At 49.9% G+C, this 16,057-nt stretch overlaps 1 protein-coding gene across 1 annotated transcript in view; it reads left to right on the top strand.

Annotated features, from left to right (window-relative positions):
- The window catches only part of PPP1R16B (protein phosphatase 1 regulatory subunit 16B), a 71,795-nt gene that overhangs the window by 19,935 nt on the left and 35,803 nt on the right, over positions 1-16,057 (top strand). The window contains exon 2 of the mRNA XM_014941219.1: positions 570-972. Within this exon, the coding sequence (XP_014796705.1) occupies positions 726-972 (247 nt within the window). The 5' untranslated portion in view covers positions 570-725. The remainder of the gene's footprint in view (positions 1-569; positions 973-16,057) is intronic.

Here is a 16,057-nt window from a genome sequence, read left to right as displayed (position 1 = left end):
CTGGCTCCTGGGTTATTTGTAACCCCACTCCTGGGGTGGCCTTGTTTGGTGTCCGTGGCTGCCCTGGGCTCTGCCACTGCAGTCTTGGTCCCCTCTTTGCTTTGCTGCTCAGACTGAAATGCCGCAGGGGGGTGGCTGCTGGTGTGCTTCAAGTCCTGGCTGTGATGGTGGGGACGCCTGGAACAAGGGGTGATGGTTACACTGGAAGTGACCGGCTGGAGGGAATGATTCAGGTCTCAGTACTTGAATCTCCTGAGTTGTCTGAGAAATGGCATCAAATGCTGTGGAAGATCTTTGCTCATTAAAACTTTTTTCAGCTCCTAAGAGAGGGCTAACTTGAACTATGGAATTGCACACTAAAACTACTGCTTAATCAGGAGGGATTTGCTTGGCTGTTTGGGGTGGGTGAAGGGTGGAATCACAACACCCAACCAATTAAAGCACAATTAAGTGAGCGATCTTTTGAGATGGTGGGTATTGCTCATTGTGTTATCCAATGGGCTGGTCTTAGTTGTTTGTCTGCACGGGATGATGAGACTCGATCCCTCACACTTTCCTCCTCTCTTCAGGTTTCCACCATACTCTCATCAGACACTGCGATGGGCCCTTCCCAGTTCAGCCTCAAGATGCTGGTATAGCAGCGGGCGGCCGCGATCCAGAGGACCTGTGGTGGGACATCATTTCCCACTGGGACATCCTTCACCCCTTCTCTCTCGGCAGAAGAGATGGATGCCCACGTGGACCTCCTGACCGAGCTGCAGCTGCTGGATAAGGTGCCCACGCTGGAGAGGCTGCGGGCGGCCCAGAAGCGGAGGGCTCAGCAGCTGAAGAAATGGGCGCAGTACGAGAAGGAGATGCAGCACAAGAAGCGGAAGCATGAAAAGAAGAGAAATGCCGTTAACCGAAAGAAAGTGTCTTTTGAAGCCAGCGTTGCTCTGCTGGAGGCTTCTCTGAGGAACGACTTGGAGGAAGGTATGGCGCTTGTACCTGGCAGTTTCTTTGTCTGGCTGTGTATGAGGTCCATATAGTGCTGTGGTGTCCAGAGATATGATCTCAGATGAGATCTCAGGAAGAAATTCTTTGCTGTGAGGGTGGTGAGACTCTGGCCCAGGTTGCCCAGAGAAGCTGTGGCTGCCCCATCCCTGGAGGGCTTCAAGGCCAGGCTGGATGGGGCTTTGAGCAACCTGGTCTGGTGGAAGGTGTCCCTGACCATGCCAGGGGGTTGGAACTGGATTATCTTTAAGGTCCCTGAACCATTCTATGATGCTATGATTCTATGACTGGACTAGCCTAGTCCTAGTCCTGATGCTATGATTCTATGACTGGACTAGCCTGGATGTAGTGTTGGTCTCCAGAGTGCTGCCATCTCTGACATAGCTATGGGGGCCCCAAAGCACGGTGTGACAGCAGCATTGCCTGCATTGACCTCAGGAGTGGACGCACGAATGCCAGCGTAGGGCAGGAGTTATGGCTGAGGTCTGGGGAAGGGGAGGTGGTTTTCACCTCTTTCCTTTTCACACTTTCTACTTACAGAAGGTGTGAAACACTTCTTTGCGTTCTGGGTGTGCCTCTCTCAGTGGTTTTATAGAAGTCCGTTGCAGGGCTTTACATGTCACTGTAAATCTCTTCAGCTTCCTTGCTCGGGGGGAGGGGGGGTGGCTTGAGAGTTAGGTGGATGTATGAATTCTTTCCCTATTCAAAATACTGAAAAACGTGGCTTTGCTTAATGTGTCCTATAGAAGAGAACTGCAGATTGTTCAGAAATTGGCTTAATTGCAGCCTTTCAAAGTGGATCAAAACGCCTTGCTTTTTGCTTCAGAAGCTGAAGGGAGAGAAAGAAAAACTGTCTAAAGTCAATCCCTATTAACCTCAGTGCAGCACTGGGGGGAGACCTGTGAGCTCTGGGGATCCAGGGCTCTGGTAGTGGCTTGGAAATGGGGCAGCTGAGCTGAGCTGTGGAGCTTCCACCAGCACTGCTGCTGGGCCATGAGGGCTCCTCAGCCCTGCCAAAGGGACCCCAAAACAGCCCCTTGTTACTCTCCCAAGTGAGGGAATTGGGGGTTTGTTTCTACAATGAACACCATGATTCCCCTGTGTTTTTTATGAATGGTGTGCAGAACGCTTCTCTGCCAACACAATAATGTTTTTTATAAGAAGTCCTCTCTGAGAAGAGAGCTTGGGTCACCTATTTTCCCAGTCCTGCCATTACAAACAGTGGGCAACCACCTGGTTTCCCACTGCTGAGGATATCTATAAGAGACAGAAATTCATCTGCTCACCTTTTCCTAAATACTTTGTGATTTAACACCATCCTTGCCTGGTTTCCAACCAACCCAATCACTGTGCACCACTACTCATAAGGTCCATGTCAAGATAATGGGCTCAACCCTACTGGAAAATGAGGGAAAATTCTCTGCAGAGAAGTAAAAACATTTCTCGGAGGAGACCTGGAACAGCCTTTGGGGATTGCCACTCTGCCAGGTAGTAGAATTGGTGTGCTCTTCTTGATCCCTTGGCGTGGCGAGGACAAGGGGAGATGCTTAGAAAACCTGGCCACTTGACTTGTGTCTCTGCTGGTGAATGTTCCTCTGGTTTCCAGCATCTTTTACAAGAAGCAGTATGTACTTGTATGGTACATGGGTGCAAAGCAAGGACCTCATCTTGTCTTGTGAGGAATCTCCCCGACTTTCTGAGAAGGCATTTTGTGTGCTGTAACTTGTCCTCATGTCCTGCCAGTGTGTGTTTGGCGTCCGTTTGGAAACGGAGCACGTTGGTGGTGGACAGTGATGCCTGTGTCAGAAGCGTTTGCCAAGCCCTGCTGTGTGTCTGTGCTTTTGTATCTGTTTGTAGTCTCTCTCTAGGAGAGCAGACCTGTGATAATGCCCTGGAAACTGCCGGCTTTCATTCCTTTCTTCCTTGTTGTTAAGGTCTAACAGTTGCTCGCAGCTCTTTGCTCTCAGTGAACCCGTGTTTCTCACTCTGGGCTGCTCCTGTCTTCCAGGAGAGCCTCGGCAGTGAAAACAACCAGAGCCCTACTGTGAAATTGTGTCTGGCACTGCCCAGGGAAGTGGTTGAGGCACCATCCCTGGAGGTGCTCAAAAGACGGGTTGACATGGTCCTCAAGAATATGGTTTAGTGATTTTTATTTTTTTTTTATTATTATTGCTTATTTCTTATTCATTTTTTGTCAGAGTTAGGTTGATGGTTAGATTAGATGATCTTTACGGTCCCTTCCAACCTAGATGATTCTATGATTCTGTGAAATGACAGATTTATGACTTATATCGCCTCTGCCCGTGCTGGCAGATACTTAGTGGGGATGGCTTTGGGTGTTGTACCTAGCTGCCCACCTGTAAGTGGCAGGTCACCATGTTGGGGTGAAAAACGAGTGTTTCATTCTCTCCTCTTCGTGCAGCACTGATGCCCCTGCTCAGCACTTGGGCTGGGGGGTGCCATGGGGCCAATGAGTCTGCAGGAGGCCCAATTTTGTAGCTTCACTTTCTGCATTTTCTGGCTTTGGATCTGGAGCACTGGGTCCAGTTCTGGGCTCCCCAGTTCAAGAAGGACAAGGAACTGCTGGAAAGGGTACAGCAGAAGACTACAAAGATGATTAGGGGGGCTAGAACATCTCTCTTAGGAGGAAAGGCTGAGGGACTTGGGTCCTTTTAGTCTGGAGAAGAGAAGGCTGAGGGGGAATCTGATCAACACTTATAAATAAATAAATAAATAAATAAATAAATAAAGGGTGGGTGTCAAGGGGATGGGGCCAGTCTTTTTTCAGTGGTGCCCAGGGACAGGACAAGAGGGAATGGGCACAAACTTGAACCTAAGAAGTTCCATCTAAACATGAGGAGGAACTTCTTTCCTTTGAGAGTGGCAGAGCCCTGGAAGAGGCTGCCCAAAGAGGTGGTGGAGTCTCCTTCTCTGGAGACATTCAAAACCCACCTGGACACGTTCCTGTGCAACCTGCTCTGGGTGGACCTGATTTGGCAGGGGATTGGACTGGATGATCTCCAGAGGTCCCTTCCAACCCCATAGCATTCTGTGATTCTGTGATCTGGGGCGGGGGGGGGAGACAGTTTGAAGAAAAAGTCTTTTGTTGTCTGCCTTAAAAATGTTTTTTTATTTTGTGTGAGACACACAAATAGCAGAGACATTTGCAAACATGGCAGCAGGGGAGGTAGTTGCATACCCCAATGGCAGTGAGCAGGCAGAGCTGGTGTTCTCAGGCAGCAGCATTAATGTTCTGGTGTCAGAGATCCTGTGGACCGTGGTCTTGCACCACATATGGACACGGAGAGTGTAGAAGTTGAGCTTTCAGCTCACAGCTTCGCTCTTTTCCTCCTGTAAGGGAAAATCCATCACTGCAGGTCTCTTTTGGTGCTATAATCATGTTTCCGTAGATGAGCCAGGTACTGGGCTTTAATTATCAGTCACTCTTTCTGATGTGATGCTGGTTACACCAGATGTGATCAGGGCACTTCCCTGCTTGGTGGAAAATCAATCTCTCCACCCTCCGGAGAGGGCAGGGGCACCATCCCCGGTGCCACAGGCGCTTCCCCTGTGCAGCTGGATTTTTCAGATGCCTCAAGTTTTTAAACTTTATATTGTTTTGTGCTCAATAATTTAAGTCCTAAAAATAGTGCGTGGGCAGGTTCTGTTCCTGCTCTGCCCCCTCTGTGCTGTGGGACCAGCATAAAGGGGAGGGAGGAGGGGAAGAGTCAAACCCAGATGCCAAAGTGGGAAAATTCCTTATCAGGTGCCCCAGGCCAAAGTGAAGGAATTCGTGGGCTTTTGGAGGTCCCGGGGGATTATTTTGGTGTATGAATCATCTTTTGTTTCCATGTGGGAAGTGGAGGGGGAGGTGAAATGTAAATGATGAAGGAGTTGAGAAGTTAACGTGAGGAGGGATGGAGAGCTGGGGGTGCAGCTGGCACGCGTCACCTCCGAGCGGGTGTGCCGTTTCCATTCTTTGTTAACTTCTCTGTACTTTTGTGCTTATTTTTAACATTCTCACTCCTGAAGTGGGAGAGGGGATGGTCGGGGGACTGTGCAATGAAATCGGGGAGGGAAAAAAAGCGGAGTTGGATAGAGAAATGGCTCTTTGCCCGGGAGGTGTCCTATGCTGTGGCGTAACCCCTGATGGAGGTCAGGCCCTGTAGGATGGAGTCGGTGGGTGCAAAACCTTGCCCTGCTCTTCAGGGAGCAGCCCCATGTCCCTGGGGACCTGGATGTACTGGCTTCACATGCCCAGGTGTAATTGAAAGAGCAGCTTTGCTCAGCTCCTGTGTGCCTGTGGGTATCTGCAGCACCTTCTCATGTCCTCATCAGTGGCCACCAGGCTGAGCCACCCCAGCTTCCCACCTAACCTATGACCGCTCTGGCTGTGCAAACATGATGGCCTCAGAGAAGAGGATGTCTTTCCCATGTAAAAATCCAGGTTTGTCTGTGGGGTGTTGCAGGTTGCTGTATCTCGGTGTGGTGGTGAAACAGGACTGAAGACAAGGACTCCTAGGGAGCATCAGCCCCGGCGTGGGCAGGAGCTGTGAAGGGGTGACGGCTCTTTCCTGCTCGTTCCTCGCATCTTCTGCAACAGATCTGTCAAAATATTCCAGGTTTAACAAACAAGCTGCTATTAAAAGCTCCTTTGGATCTCTGCTGACAGAACCAGGGTAGGGAGCGTGCCACAAACATGCTGGTGGCAGATGTGAGCAGACAGTCACACTGGGGAGAAGCAGGTGACAGGCAAGGACCCCAGAAGGAGAGCAGTGCTGCCCCTGGGCTGCAGCATGCTGGCCAGGACCTTCGGTTTGGAAAGCTGAAGTATCTACAGAGGCTTTGTGGTTGAGCTCCGAGATGACATCAGAGTACTCCCAGTTGCCATACTGGACCTGCTTTGTTCTACCCTGGGGAGCTGGGCAGGGTGTGCTGTGGAGGGGCATCACTGTTTTAAGTGGAAATACGTTCAAGCTCCCACCCAGCTCTAGGCAGGATCTGACATGGTTGCAGGAGGACGGTGCAAAGGGGAGGACATTGTTGTATGGACAGAGGTGGTGGCGAGCAGCCACGTTGTGTACAACCTCTGGGCTGTTCCAACGGCTGTGAAGGAGAGTTGCTTTACAATGCAATAAAGCAATGCTTTATAAGCCACCGTACTAATTGCAAATAAACTGTGAGGGCTGCTGAAGGCTGTGGCCCGTCGAGACTGTCCTGTGAGGTTGATGGATTGAAACGGTGAGGAGGAGGCTGGTCCCATGGTGGCACCTTGTCCCTGAAACCAGCCCCGGCTGCTGCAGGGCTGTCGTGTCCAGGTCTTTCTACATCACTGAGTTCCTGTAAAAACAGCCCCCGGGTGCGGGGAGAGGAGCTGGCGTTCTGTAAATTGACAAAAGAGATCCCAGAGGTGGGTGAAGGGGCTGCCTGTGCAGACGGGTGGCATTTGCTGCCTGGAAGTCCCTTTGCACGACCAGCCCCTTTGCAGGGGGGGCTTCCGCTTGAATGGCAGAAGGTGGAAGTGTTGGGGGTGAGCTGTGTTCCCTTCAGCAAACCAACGGAGAAATAAAGCCCCCGAAGGACCCAGTCACCTTCCAGCAGCGCTGGAGGTGCCCTGGTTTCTCCTGCTCTGGGATGAGAGCTGCCTCCCCACAGGCATCCACTGCCTCCCCCCAGCCATGGCTCCGGGAGGAGCATCCCCGCAAAGTCCTTCAGCTCCCACCTTCTGGCACCTCGTCCTGCAAGCATAACTTTGTCAGAGCCAGAGTGTTCCTAAAACAGCATTTCTACAGAAGTCTAACCAGGTGGGTCCGTATGGCTGGTGAGCCAGAGAGCTAGGGAAGGCTTGGGTTTGACGACCTTGGACTTGGCGTCCATCAGCAGAGCAGCAGGCACAGGCTTGGGGCTCGCTGGGTCCTGCCCCGGTGTGGAGAAGACCTCCCCGGGAAGGGTATAAGTATTGCGTGGCTTATTCATACACATATACCCCCCATTCTCTTTGTGCCCACCCTTAAATCCCCTGTGAGAGCGTGGTCCCCATGAGCGTCCCCGTCAGGAGCCATCCTCAGGCAGCTCCTGCCGCTCTCCCTTTGCACCTTTCTGGAATAAACCCAACCTTGTCATTTGCAAAGGCACTTTAAAAAGAGGCCCTAATTAGTGTCTATAAATTGCTTTCTTTAACCTTTCCAAGTTGATGTGATCTGTTCCCTTGTTACTAAAAACCTTTTATGAGGTGCCTTAATTTTCCACCCACATTATTAGTCTCCTGAAGCTTTTTACATGGGGTTCCGGTGTCCAAGTCTGTGAGCGAGTGCATTTATCTGTCTGAGAGGAGTTTTCTCCTGGGTGTTGTGCCCTTTGAAGGGCTCTGAAAAAAAAAAAAAAAAATCTCTTTTATCTCCAGCAGCCTGACTATATATCTGGGTATTTGGGGAATGACTCGAGTCAGGACTGAGAAGTTTCTGTTGGGTAACAAAGGCGTTTTTTGGGTTTTGAGCTCCATAGGTGTGGGAACGAAACCCGTCTTCTTCATGAGGCTGCGTGTGGGAGCTCTTGGCAATGATGGATTTTGTTAATTTTGTTAATGGCGGTTGGTATGTCTTCCAAAAGCAGATTCATGTATTTGGCCACACTTAACTTGGCTTTTTCATGCAATCCGGATGCGATGCCAGCGCGGGGTGGCTTGCATATGGCAGCTAACGAGATGGCATCTGGGAGCAGGAGCAATATTGAATATGCAGCCGTCTCTGTTGTCATAACAAGTAAATAATCTTTTTTTTTTCTTACATCCTGAAATTTCAGTCAAGTGGGAAAATTATTTCCATTTCGGTAAGAGCTTGAAATGCCAGCTTTTCTTTTTGGATGTTAATGCTCACAGTCCATCTCAGGTTTTTACTGGGGTGAACCCCTCCTCCCCCAGATTGAGAGTCAAACATCTTGTTTCAAACCCTTTCTTTAAACAAAGAAGTTTGATCAGAAATACTTTTAAAATTATTATTATTTTTTGAATAACAGTTCGAGGTGTTTCCTTAACTTCAGAAAGCGTTTTATAACATGTGGCCCCAGCTGTTGTAGAAGAGCTTTGGTTTCAGCAGGTCAGGCCCCTTGGTAATCCCTTTCGGCAGGATTGGGGTGTCTGTTCTTGGGGGGGCTGGCTGTTCCGTGCACTGAGCATCGCTCTTTGCTGTTTCCAGACGTGCGAGTTGAGAAACAGGCTCTTTCCATACCTACAGACCAAAAATTCTGTGTCTTTTGAGTTTCTGGCTTCACAGCAAGGCGCATCGCACGAGCCATGGCTTGCAAGCAATGGCTTTTCTTGACTAAAACAAGAACTGAAACCCTGCTCGCCGATGCACGCTGATGATCCTTGCTGAGAAATAGTGATGTAGGGATCCTGGCTGGAATTTTTTTGATCAAAATTTGAACACCCCACGCCCACCTCCGTGGGCACATCTTTTCGCTCCCACCTTGTTTCGGCAGAGCGCGCGTTCTCAGCTTGCGTGATGGAAATGGGTTGGTTTCACATCGTTTCGGCTTCTGGCTTTGAAGTTTGCCAGCTTCCACCATTTCTGATACCACTCAAAGTATTTCATGTGTACCCTGAAATAGCTTTGCAAGATAATGAGTAAATACTGGATTCAAACTCCTCATCCCTCCAATAAGGATGGTCTGTTTGGATTCAAGGGGTTTCAAATCGAACAAGGGTTGGCCAATGACTGGTGCCAATCCCAGATTTTGTTTCTTAGCAGAAGTGGCTTAAATCACTTTGTTGGCTTCTAAAATTTGTCCACAAGGTGTTTTGGAGGGGAAACTCGGAACTGGTGTCTCCTTCATTGCATGTACTGCTAAATGCAAACTGGGCATTTCTTTGGTTTATTAGTATTGTTGATGGTTGCTGCTTAATGGAAGGAGTATACCTTAATGTAAAGAGTACTCCCTTTCGAAAGGAGGTCTGGGCGATGGGGAGTAATGGCTGAAGCTCTCAGGGCTGTGCTTGCGAGGTGCAGCAGGTGGGATCTGTAAGGTCACCATCTGCTCTGCAAGTCCTGCCCGGCCAAATCACGGCGGGGAGGGCTCAGGATGCAGCAGCCGCCTTCGCCGGGAGCGTCGGGGCTTTTGTCAGCCCAAGGCAGATTAGGGATGGGACCTTAATTCAACCAGGTGCCCGGGGATGTTCGTACGTACAACCAAGCTCTAAATCGCTAGCATTTAACCTTTCCCTTCCCTGTCCTGGCCGCTCGGCTTCCAGGGAGGTGGAGGCAGCCTTGGATGGTTCCTTATTTTCTCATATCTACAGGCTGCCAAATGTTGAAGCCACAATTTCCCAGTCTGAGTCTGATGAAACTTGCTGATGTATCGGTGGCTTTTTCTGGCTGGTAACTTCCCAGTTTGGTTATCCTTGTGATTTTTCCCGGGGAGGGGAACACTGCTGGCCATCCCTAAGAGTGGGACCAAGGCATGGAAGCCCATCAATGGCCATGGTTGTGGGTCTGGTCAGGCACTGCCAGCAGCATGCCTGGCTGCCTGCTCGGTGGGATAATGGCATGGAAGGGTTGATGCTACAGCCCAGCGAGCTCCTCGCTCCAGGGGGCTGTGACATGGGGTGGTTTCTTGCAGACAACATGTTTCTCACCTGCCTGGCTGCCTTCCGGGTTAGTGCTGCTTCCTGTGCTCCCATTAACTGCGGGTTTTGTCCCACACCAATAGCAGGGAACTGGAGAACATAAACAGCAGCTCAGTGGGGGACCTCTGGTATCTTCTGCGTAATAGGCAGCAGCAACCCAGAGGGAAATGTCCTCTATCTTCCCACCTTGGCTGTGACGTCCGACAACCAAGGCTCTGCCTCACTGCAGTGCTGTGTTGTGATTTCTAATCCAATTCTGCCCAAAGCACATAAGATGTTATCTTGATCATGCTTGAGAGCTGGCTGGTACCTGGAGCTTCGCGGCATTGTTGTGTTTTCAAGTGTATTTTGAAAAAAAAAAGGCACAACGAACAAAAACCAAACCCAAACCAAACAAAAAAAAACAACCCCAAAATCCCCTTTTCCTTGCAAATGAATATTGGTGGGGAAATGAATATTTTTAGAGGTGCAGCCTTCTTGCAGGGCTAAACTTCAAGTGGCTGCTTTGCCCTGACACAGTTGAAAATGCAGTGGTTGGATGCAGTTTCCAGACGGGAAGAACTTGGCTGCAGGCTGAAAATGCAGTGGTTGGATGCAGTTTCCAGATGGGAAGAACTTGGCTGCAGGCTCTGCTTTCTGCCCCTTCTCCTCCTGGTCAAGGAGAACTTGAAAAGTGGATTAAATCTATTTTTTTTTCCAGATTTAAATTCCTGCCTTTCTGGATTCGGGTCAGCTCAGCTGGTGTAGATTTCTTCCTCCTAGAATCATGGAAAATAGAGGTTGAGAGGGCCTCGGGAGGTCATGTAATCCACCTCCTGCCCCAAGGCAGGATCAACTGTATCTAAAATGCTTGCTAATGAGGTTGGAGTTAGGTATCTTAGAGTATTTATAGGCATCTCAGCAACACGAGAGCAGATACCTGTGCAAGTGGCCCTGCTTCTCATTCACTTCTCTGTATATTTCCCACTTGCTTATATTTATCCCCTTTTATTTGGCTTTGCATGCCATCCTTACGCTTATTGACTGCCAGTTTTCCTACTTCCGTGAAGAATGCTCTAATTCTTTCCTTAATAGCAGTTGCTATGGCAGCTGGTTCAGGCGGTGCCTTACAACCTCGTGCAGAGCTGCTTTTACATATACTTTTCACTGCTTGTTTTTTCCTCTGGAGCCTGGCCAGATCTTTGAGAAACCTTATCACCCGCTGCAAACGTCTTGACAAAAACTAAATTAAAAAAAAAAAAGAGAATAATAAAATAATCAGATTCTGGCACAACTCTTAAAAACATCTCCTAAGCCTCGCCTACCCTCTAACCCATCACCTAAATGATGCTAAATAGGCCAGGAAGCGAACTGTTTAATTCTGTCTGCTGATGCCTTTGTAATCAAGAGCCAAGATGCAATCAAGCAGCCTGCACTCCTTGTGATTCGGGGAACAAGAGCCCATGTGCAGCTCCTCGCGAGCGGATGCACTTTCCACTGAGGTCCCTGCAATTTGCAACTGCTTATTGCCGAATTTGGCCCCCGGATTCCCCAGACAGCACGAGGCAGACGGGCTGTAAATGTTACTCCTGGAGGAAACTGGCTGTGGTTCCTCAGTTGTGTTTCTCGTGATCCGTACAGGTTTTATAACAGTTTGCAGCATCTGTCGGTTTGGCCAAGGATTTCAAGGTAGATCTCAGTTCCCTTTTTTCCTGGTGGTCTCATCTGTTCTGCCTGGCTTTGCTTTCAAGGTGGCACAGAGGAGTGGGCCCTACCTGGAGTGTTAAGAGCATCAACCTCTGAGTTGGTACAGGAAACCTCCAAATTCTCAATTCTATTTGTGCGCCTTTACCTGGGCTGATGAGGGATCCTACTAATAAGGAAAAAAAACCCAACATAACCAACCACCAAATGAGAAAAAACGCTTTTTTTTTTTTTTTTCCTGATGACTGCTGCTCTAATGTTCATCTCTAAAAGGGAAGAGTTGAGCAGGAATTAACCTGAAAGTCATTCTCCCACCATTCTCATTGGCTGCACCAGCCCCGTTTCAACCCAGTCAGAGGCTGATGGTTTCCACAGAGAAGCGTTATCTGCACACAGCTTGTGTTTTGTCCTGTGTTACACCCACACCTGTCTGGAAACATCCACGTTTTGAGTGGGTGGGGGAGATTCTGGCACTTTCATGAGTATTTCCACTCTGGTCTGATTCAGAGCAGCAAAGGTTGGAGATCAATAGCTGATACTTGCTCGGTTCTGGTTGAAATGATAAGGCTTGAACACAGTGAGAGATGATGGCTTGGTGTATTCAAACAAAGTCTTTCAAATTACTCAATCTGAAGGATCCTATACGTAGAAAAACTCCTACTTCAGTAAAAGCAAAATTTTACTGGCAGAATGTTCTCAAATTAAAACATGAAGTCCTTGCGTGGGAATGGAGCAGCTTTGCTGTGCTGAGATTTAACTGCTGCAGGACATCTAGGGTTTGCCCAATGAATTGGGGACAAGGAAGTCCCTACCAGCTCCCAGCCACGTGGAGCTGGAGAGGAGCAGTGCCCTGCAGTGAAGGACATGGAGAGAAGAGCACTTTCTGCATCTGTCTGCAGAAAGATGTTGGCTTCAATTCTCATGTGTTGTCAGTGGAGACAGGTGAGACCCAACTGGGGTGCTGTGATTAACCCTCTGGAGAGTCCGTCAGCTCTACAGAGACCAGGTCCTAACTTAGAATGACTTGTGGTGCTCCTGTGGAGGGTGAGTTTCAGCCCACTTAGGAGCTCAGACTCTTTCTGTGACTCTCAAACTTTTCAGACCTGGTTTATTTTTTTGACTTGGCAGTTTGTCTTTAATTAGCGAGGCCAGAGCAGGGCTCCTCAGGAACTTAAATGGGACTTTTAATTAAAATTTTGGTTTGGTAGCCTGAAATAGCAGGCATTAGAAGGAACCAGAGCTCCAGTGAAGGAGGACAGTCCCCCTGGATCTGCAGTGACATCCTCTTGGCTGTCAGGCAGTTGATCACAGGGCTTTCTTTCCTCCTGAAACTGGTGCTGTCAAAACAGCGATGCAAGTCCTGAATGAGATATGAAGCTCCAGTCTAGGCTGGAACCAGTCAACTTCCAACCTGCTGCTGGGTGCCGTGCCAAAACCACAATATATCTGGGTTGGTAGGTGACAGCAGGTCGTGGAGAGATGCTGGAAGTCCATTTTGCTTTTATTAGAAGGGCCAGTGAGTTTAAAATTTCATCTTAAAGGGCATCTAAGCAGGATTCCCTGTGTGCTTTTATAGGAAATTTATTCTACCATAACTTTAATCAGGCGGTTGTGAAACAGCGATGAACAAGCTGCCGTTTTGCCCTCTGACCCAAATTATTCTCATCTGTGGCAATTTTCCATCACTCCTCAGGGCAAGGAAAACTGTCATTCAGTTCATCTGTGGCAATTTTCCATCACTCCTCAGAGCAAGGAAAACTGGTCAGCACTGAATCTGTCGCAGAGATTCAAGATTTGGGTCATCGTTGCATTGGATAACAGGAATGTTTGCGGCCTTGATCTGTCCAGTTATCCTTTGGTGACGAGAGAACAGGAAATATTTCTTGTTTCACTTACATTCAGAGGCTTGTCTTCTAGCTGAAAGGCAATATTTGTTGGCTGATTTCCTCCTGTGGAGTGGGAGTGACAGCTTGAATTGCAGCTAGAGGTGGAAGGAGCCGTGCCCGGAGCGGCACGAGGGTGACGAGACAGAGGTCTGGCCATCTGGCTTCGCTCAATCCTCGTATTAGTCTCTTGGGTTTGAAAGCTTCCAGAAACACGTTGCTCATTCAGCCTTCCTAGACCAAGCTCTGACAGGAGCACCTTCAGCTGCCGTTAACTGGGGGCTTCTTGTGAATCCCTGAGGATTTTGGCACCGCTCTCTAAAGATTTTTGGGTATTTTAGCTTCCACTTAAGTAAGTTTGGCTTGGTCACCCGAAGCGTTTGTGCTCCGTAAGAATACAGAGTCCACCTGAAAAAGTCTCAGCTCCTTTCTGTTGGATACTGGTGTAAAGACCACCCAGTTAATCACTCCCACCCCACAGTATTAGAATATACTGACATGGCATTTTATCCCCCTTGGGGATTGCCCCCATCAGCACCAGGAGATCCCAGCAGCAGTGGGAACATCTCTTCTCTTTGCTGTGGGGAGCAGTGGTTCCCTCTGGCAGCCATTACCCAGTTGTGGAAACCAAACCTGGTGCTGTGGGCTCTCCACCCTCCTCCTTCCCCTCCCAGAGGAAGGGGCTGTGGTTTTTCCAGCTGTGGAACAGGAAAGAAACAGGGGATCCTGTTTACCTACCCACGGAGCTGCTCATATCTATTTTAAAACCCCTCCTTGCAACATGCTGTTTATAGCTGTGCCAACCTCGTTCTCCAGCTCTTCTCTCTCTGCTCTGTCTTCTGGAAGGAGCTCCTCCATGGAGCATCGCACGGGGAGGTCCTGGGATGCTGGAGAGGGCTTGAAAATACCAGTGGGCTGGTTCGAGGGGCTGAGCCACCAGCACTGGCTGCTGTGTAACTGGGAGAGGAAAACAGCAGCTCTGTCACCCACAGACCATGGAGTCTTGGGGCTGGGGGGGACAAGAGAAGGGTATTTATTCACATTGCAGTGGGCAAAGTTGGTCTTGAAGCTTTGCCCTGTCCCAAAACAGTTTCTCTCTTAGATCCTAATAACATCCAACTCAGTGTCAGCCCCTTGGGAGGTGTCAGGGAGGGTCTGACCTGTGCATGAACATGGAGCTTTGCGGAGACTCATGCAAAGCCTTGGCTACGTTTGTTCTCTCTCGCTAAAACGGGAGAGGACATTGGGCAGTGGCTGTTTTGTTCTGGACACCCCTCTGCTCTTGTTGGGAGGTCAGAATTCTCCACAGCTGTGGTAGAAGCCTGCAGTGTGGCAGCCCTGGGTGGGAGGCCACCTTCCCAGTGGGCAGGAGGTGGCTCCCAAGCAGGAGAACCAGGAGGACCAGGAATACCTCCCAGACATGGAGGCCTGGGAGCGCTCTGCATGTCCCCCATGCTATGGAAGGGTCTCACTTCTGCACAGGAGGAACTTGTCTCATGGTTAGAGCTCCAAGGGCTGTTAGCAAAGGCAAGAGGGGTGACAGAGCTGCGTCTGGGGAGGGTTTGCTGGTGGAAATGCTTGTGGAGTGGGAGAAGGGAAGGCTGGAGATCTCCTTGCCAGAGCAGGATACCCACTGTGCAGGGCTTGGGGGGAGCGGGGAGCCTTCCCCTGCCTCCTGGAGCCATGAAAACCTCCTTGGGTTTGGCACAATTGGCGATGTACGGCAGAAAATGCTGACTTGTGGGCTCAGACATTTAACCTGAGCAAAAATGTGACGGGCTGGGGGGGGAGGGTATTTGCTTTGGAAAGCAAATGTGTACGTGGGTTTGTGCATCCCCTGGGATGCGCACAGCTCCGGAAAGCAGTGGGACTGGCAGGAGCCTGCAGAGACATGGCCAGGGCAGCCTTCTCCAAGCTTCTGGCTTTGTCATCACCCCAGGGGAGTGAGTCGTTCCCATGGGGAGTGGGGAGAGCGGGTTTGTGAGGGGCTCCATGGAGCCAGCCTGGATCCATCCTGCTGCAAAGGCACTTCTAGTGGCTGGCCCCATAGCCAAGGAGAAGCCCCATAGCCAAAGAGAAGCCCCGTAGCCATGCTGTGTGTTGCAGAGGGTTTTCAGGTAGAGGTTAACAAGCGCCTGGTGGATCAGGAGTCCAGGCACCCAGCAAGTCACCGAGTGGTTCCATTTAACTAAAATTAGCCCTTTGTAAGTGGTGGCGAGCAGCTGTGCTTAACAGCGGGCTAATCTGGCAGGGGAGAGGATTTACTGGAGGAGGTGATGGCTCTCAGGTGCCCTGGCTGGTGCAGGTACTGGGAGCCGGGATCCATACTGGGATTCCCTTGGGAAGGCAGGCACAGTGCCCCTTCCTTGGCATGTTGGTGCCCCCCCCCGGGATGCTCACAGCCCTGAATCTTGCAGAAACATGAAGATTCAGGGCTGTGAGCATCCCAGGGGTGGCACCAACATGCCCTGCCTTAGTCCCAGTGCCAGCTTTTATCATGGACCACATAACCACACTGGTTACCCCTCGGAGTGGGATGCTTGGGGACCCACACTGGCACAGCTGGAGATCGAACCAAGACCCTTCTGTGTGGCTCTTCTTGCTGGTTGAACTGGGCTGAGCCAAGGGCCTTGGACTGACAACACGGCTTCGACCTGCCCGTAGTCAGGACAAGGTGCCCGGTGCAGGGGGAATGGCACTGCCAACAGGCAATGAGCATCACTTACTCTATTTAATTAAATTTTTAATTTTGGGGGGGCTTTTTTTTAATGGCCTCTTTTTTTTTTTTTTTTTTCCCTACTAATTTTTCAAATCACTGTTTGAATTGATAGAAATGTTCTAAGTCCAGTCCTCTACAGCTCCTCACCTTATCTCC

This window comes from Calidris pugnax, unplaced genomic scaffold (assembly GCF_001431845.1).
Source record: "Calidris pugnax isolate Ruff unplaced genomic scaffold, ASM143184v1 scaffold55, whole genome shotgun sequence".
NCBI classification, from domain to species: domain Eukaryota; kingdom Metazoa; phylum Chordata; class Aves; order Charadriiformes; family Scolopacidae; genus Calidris; species Calidris pugnax.
This window is presented reverse-complemented; position numbering and strand designations above follow the sequence as displayed.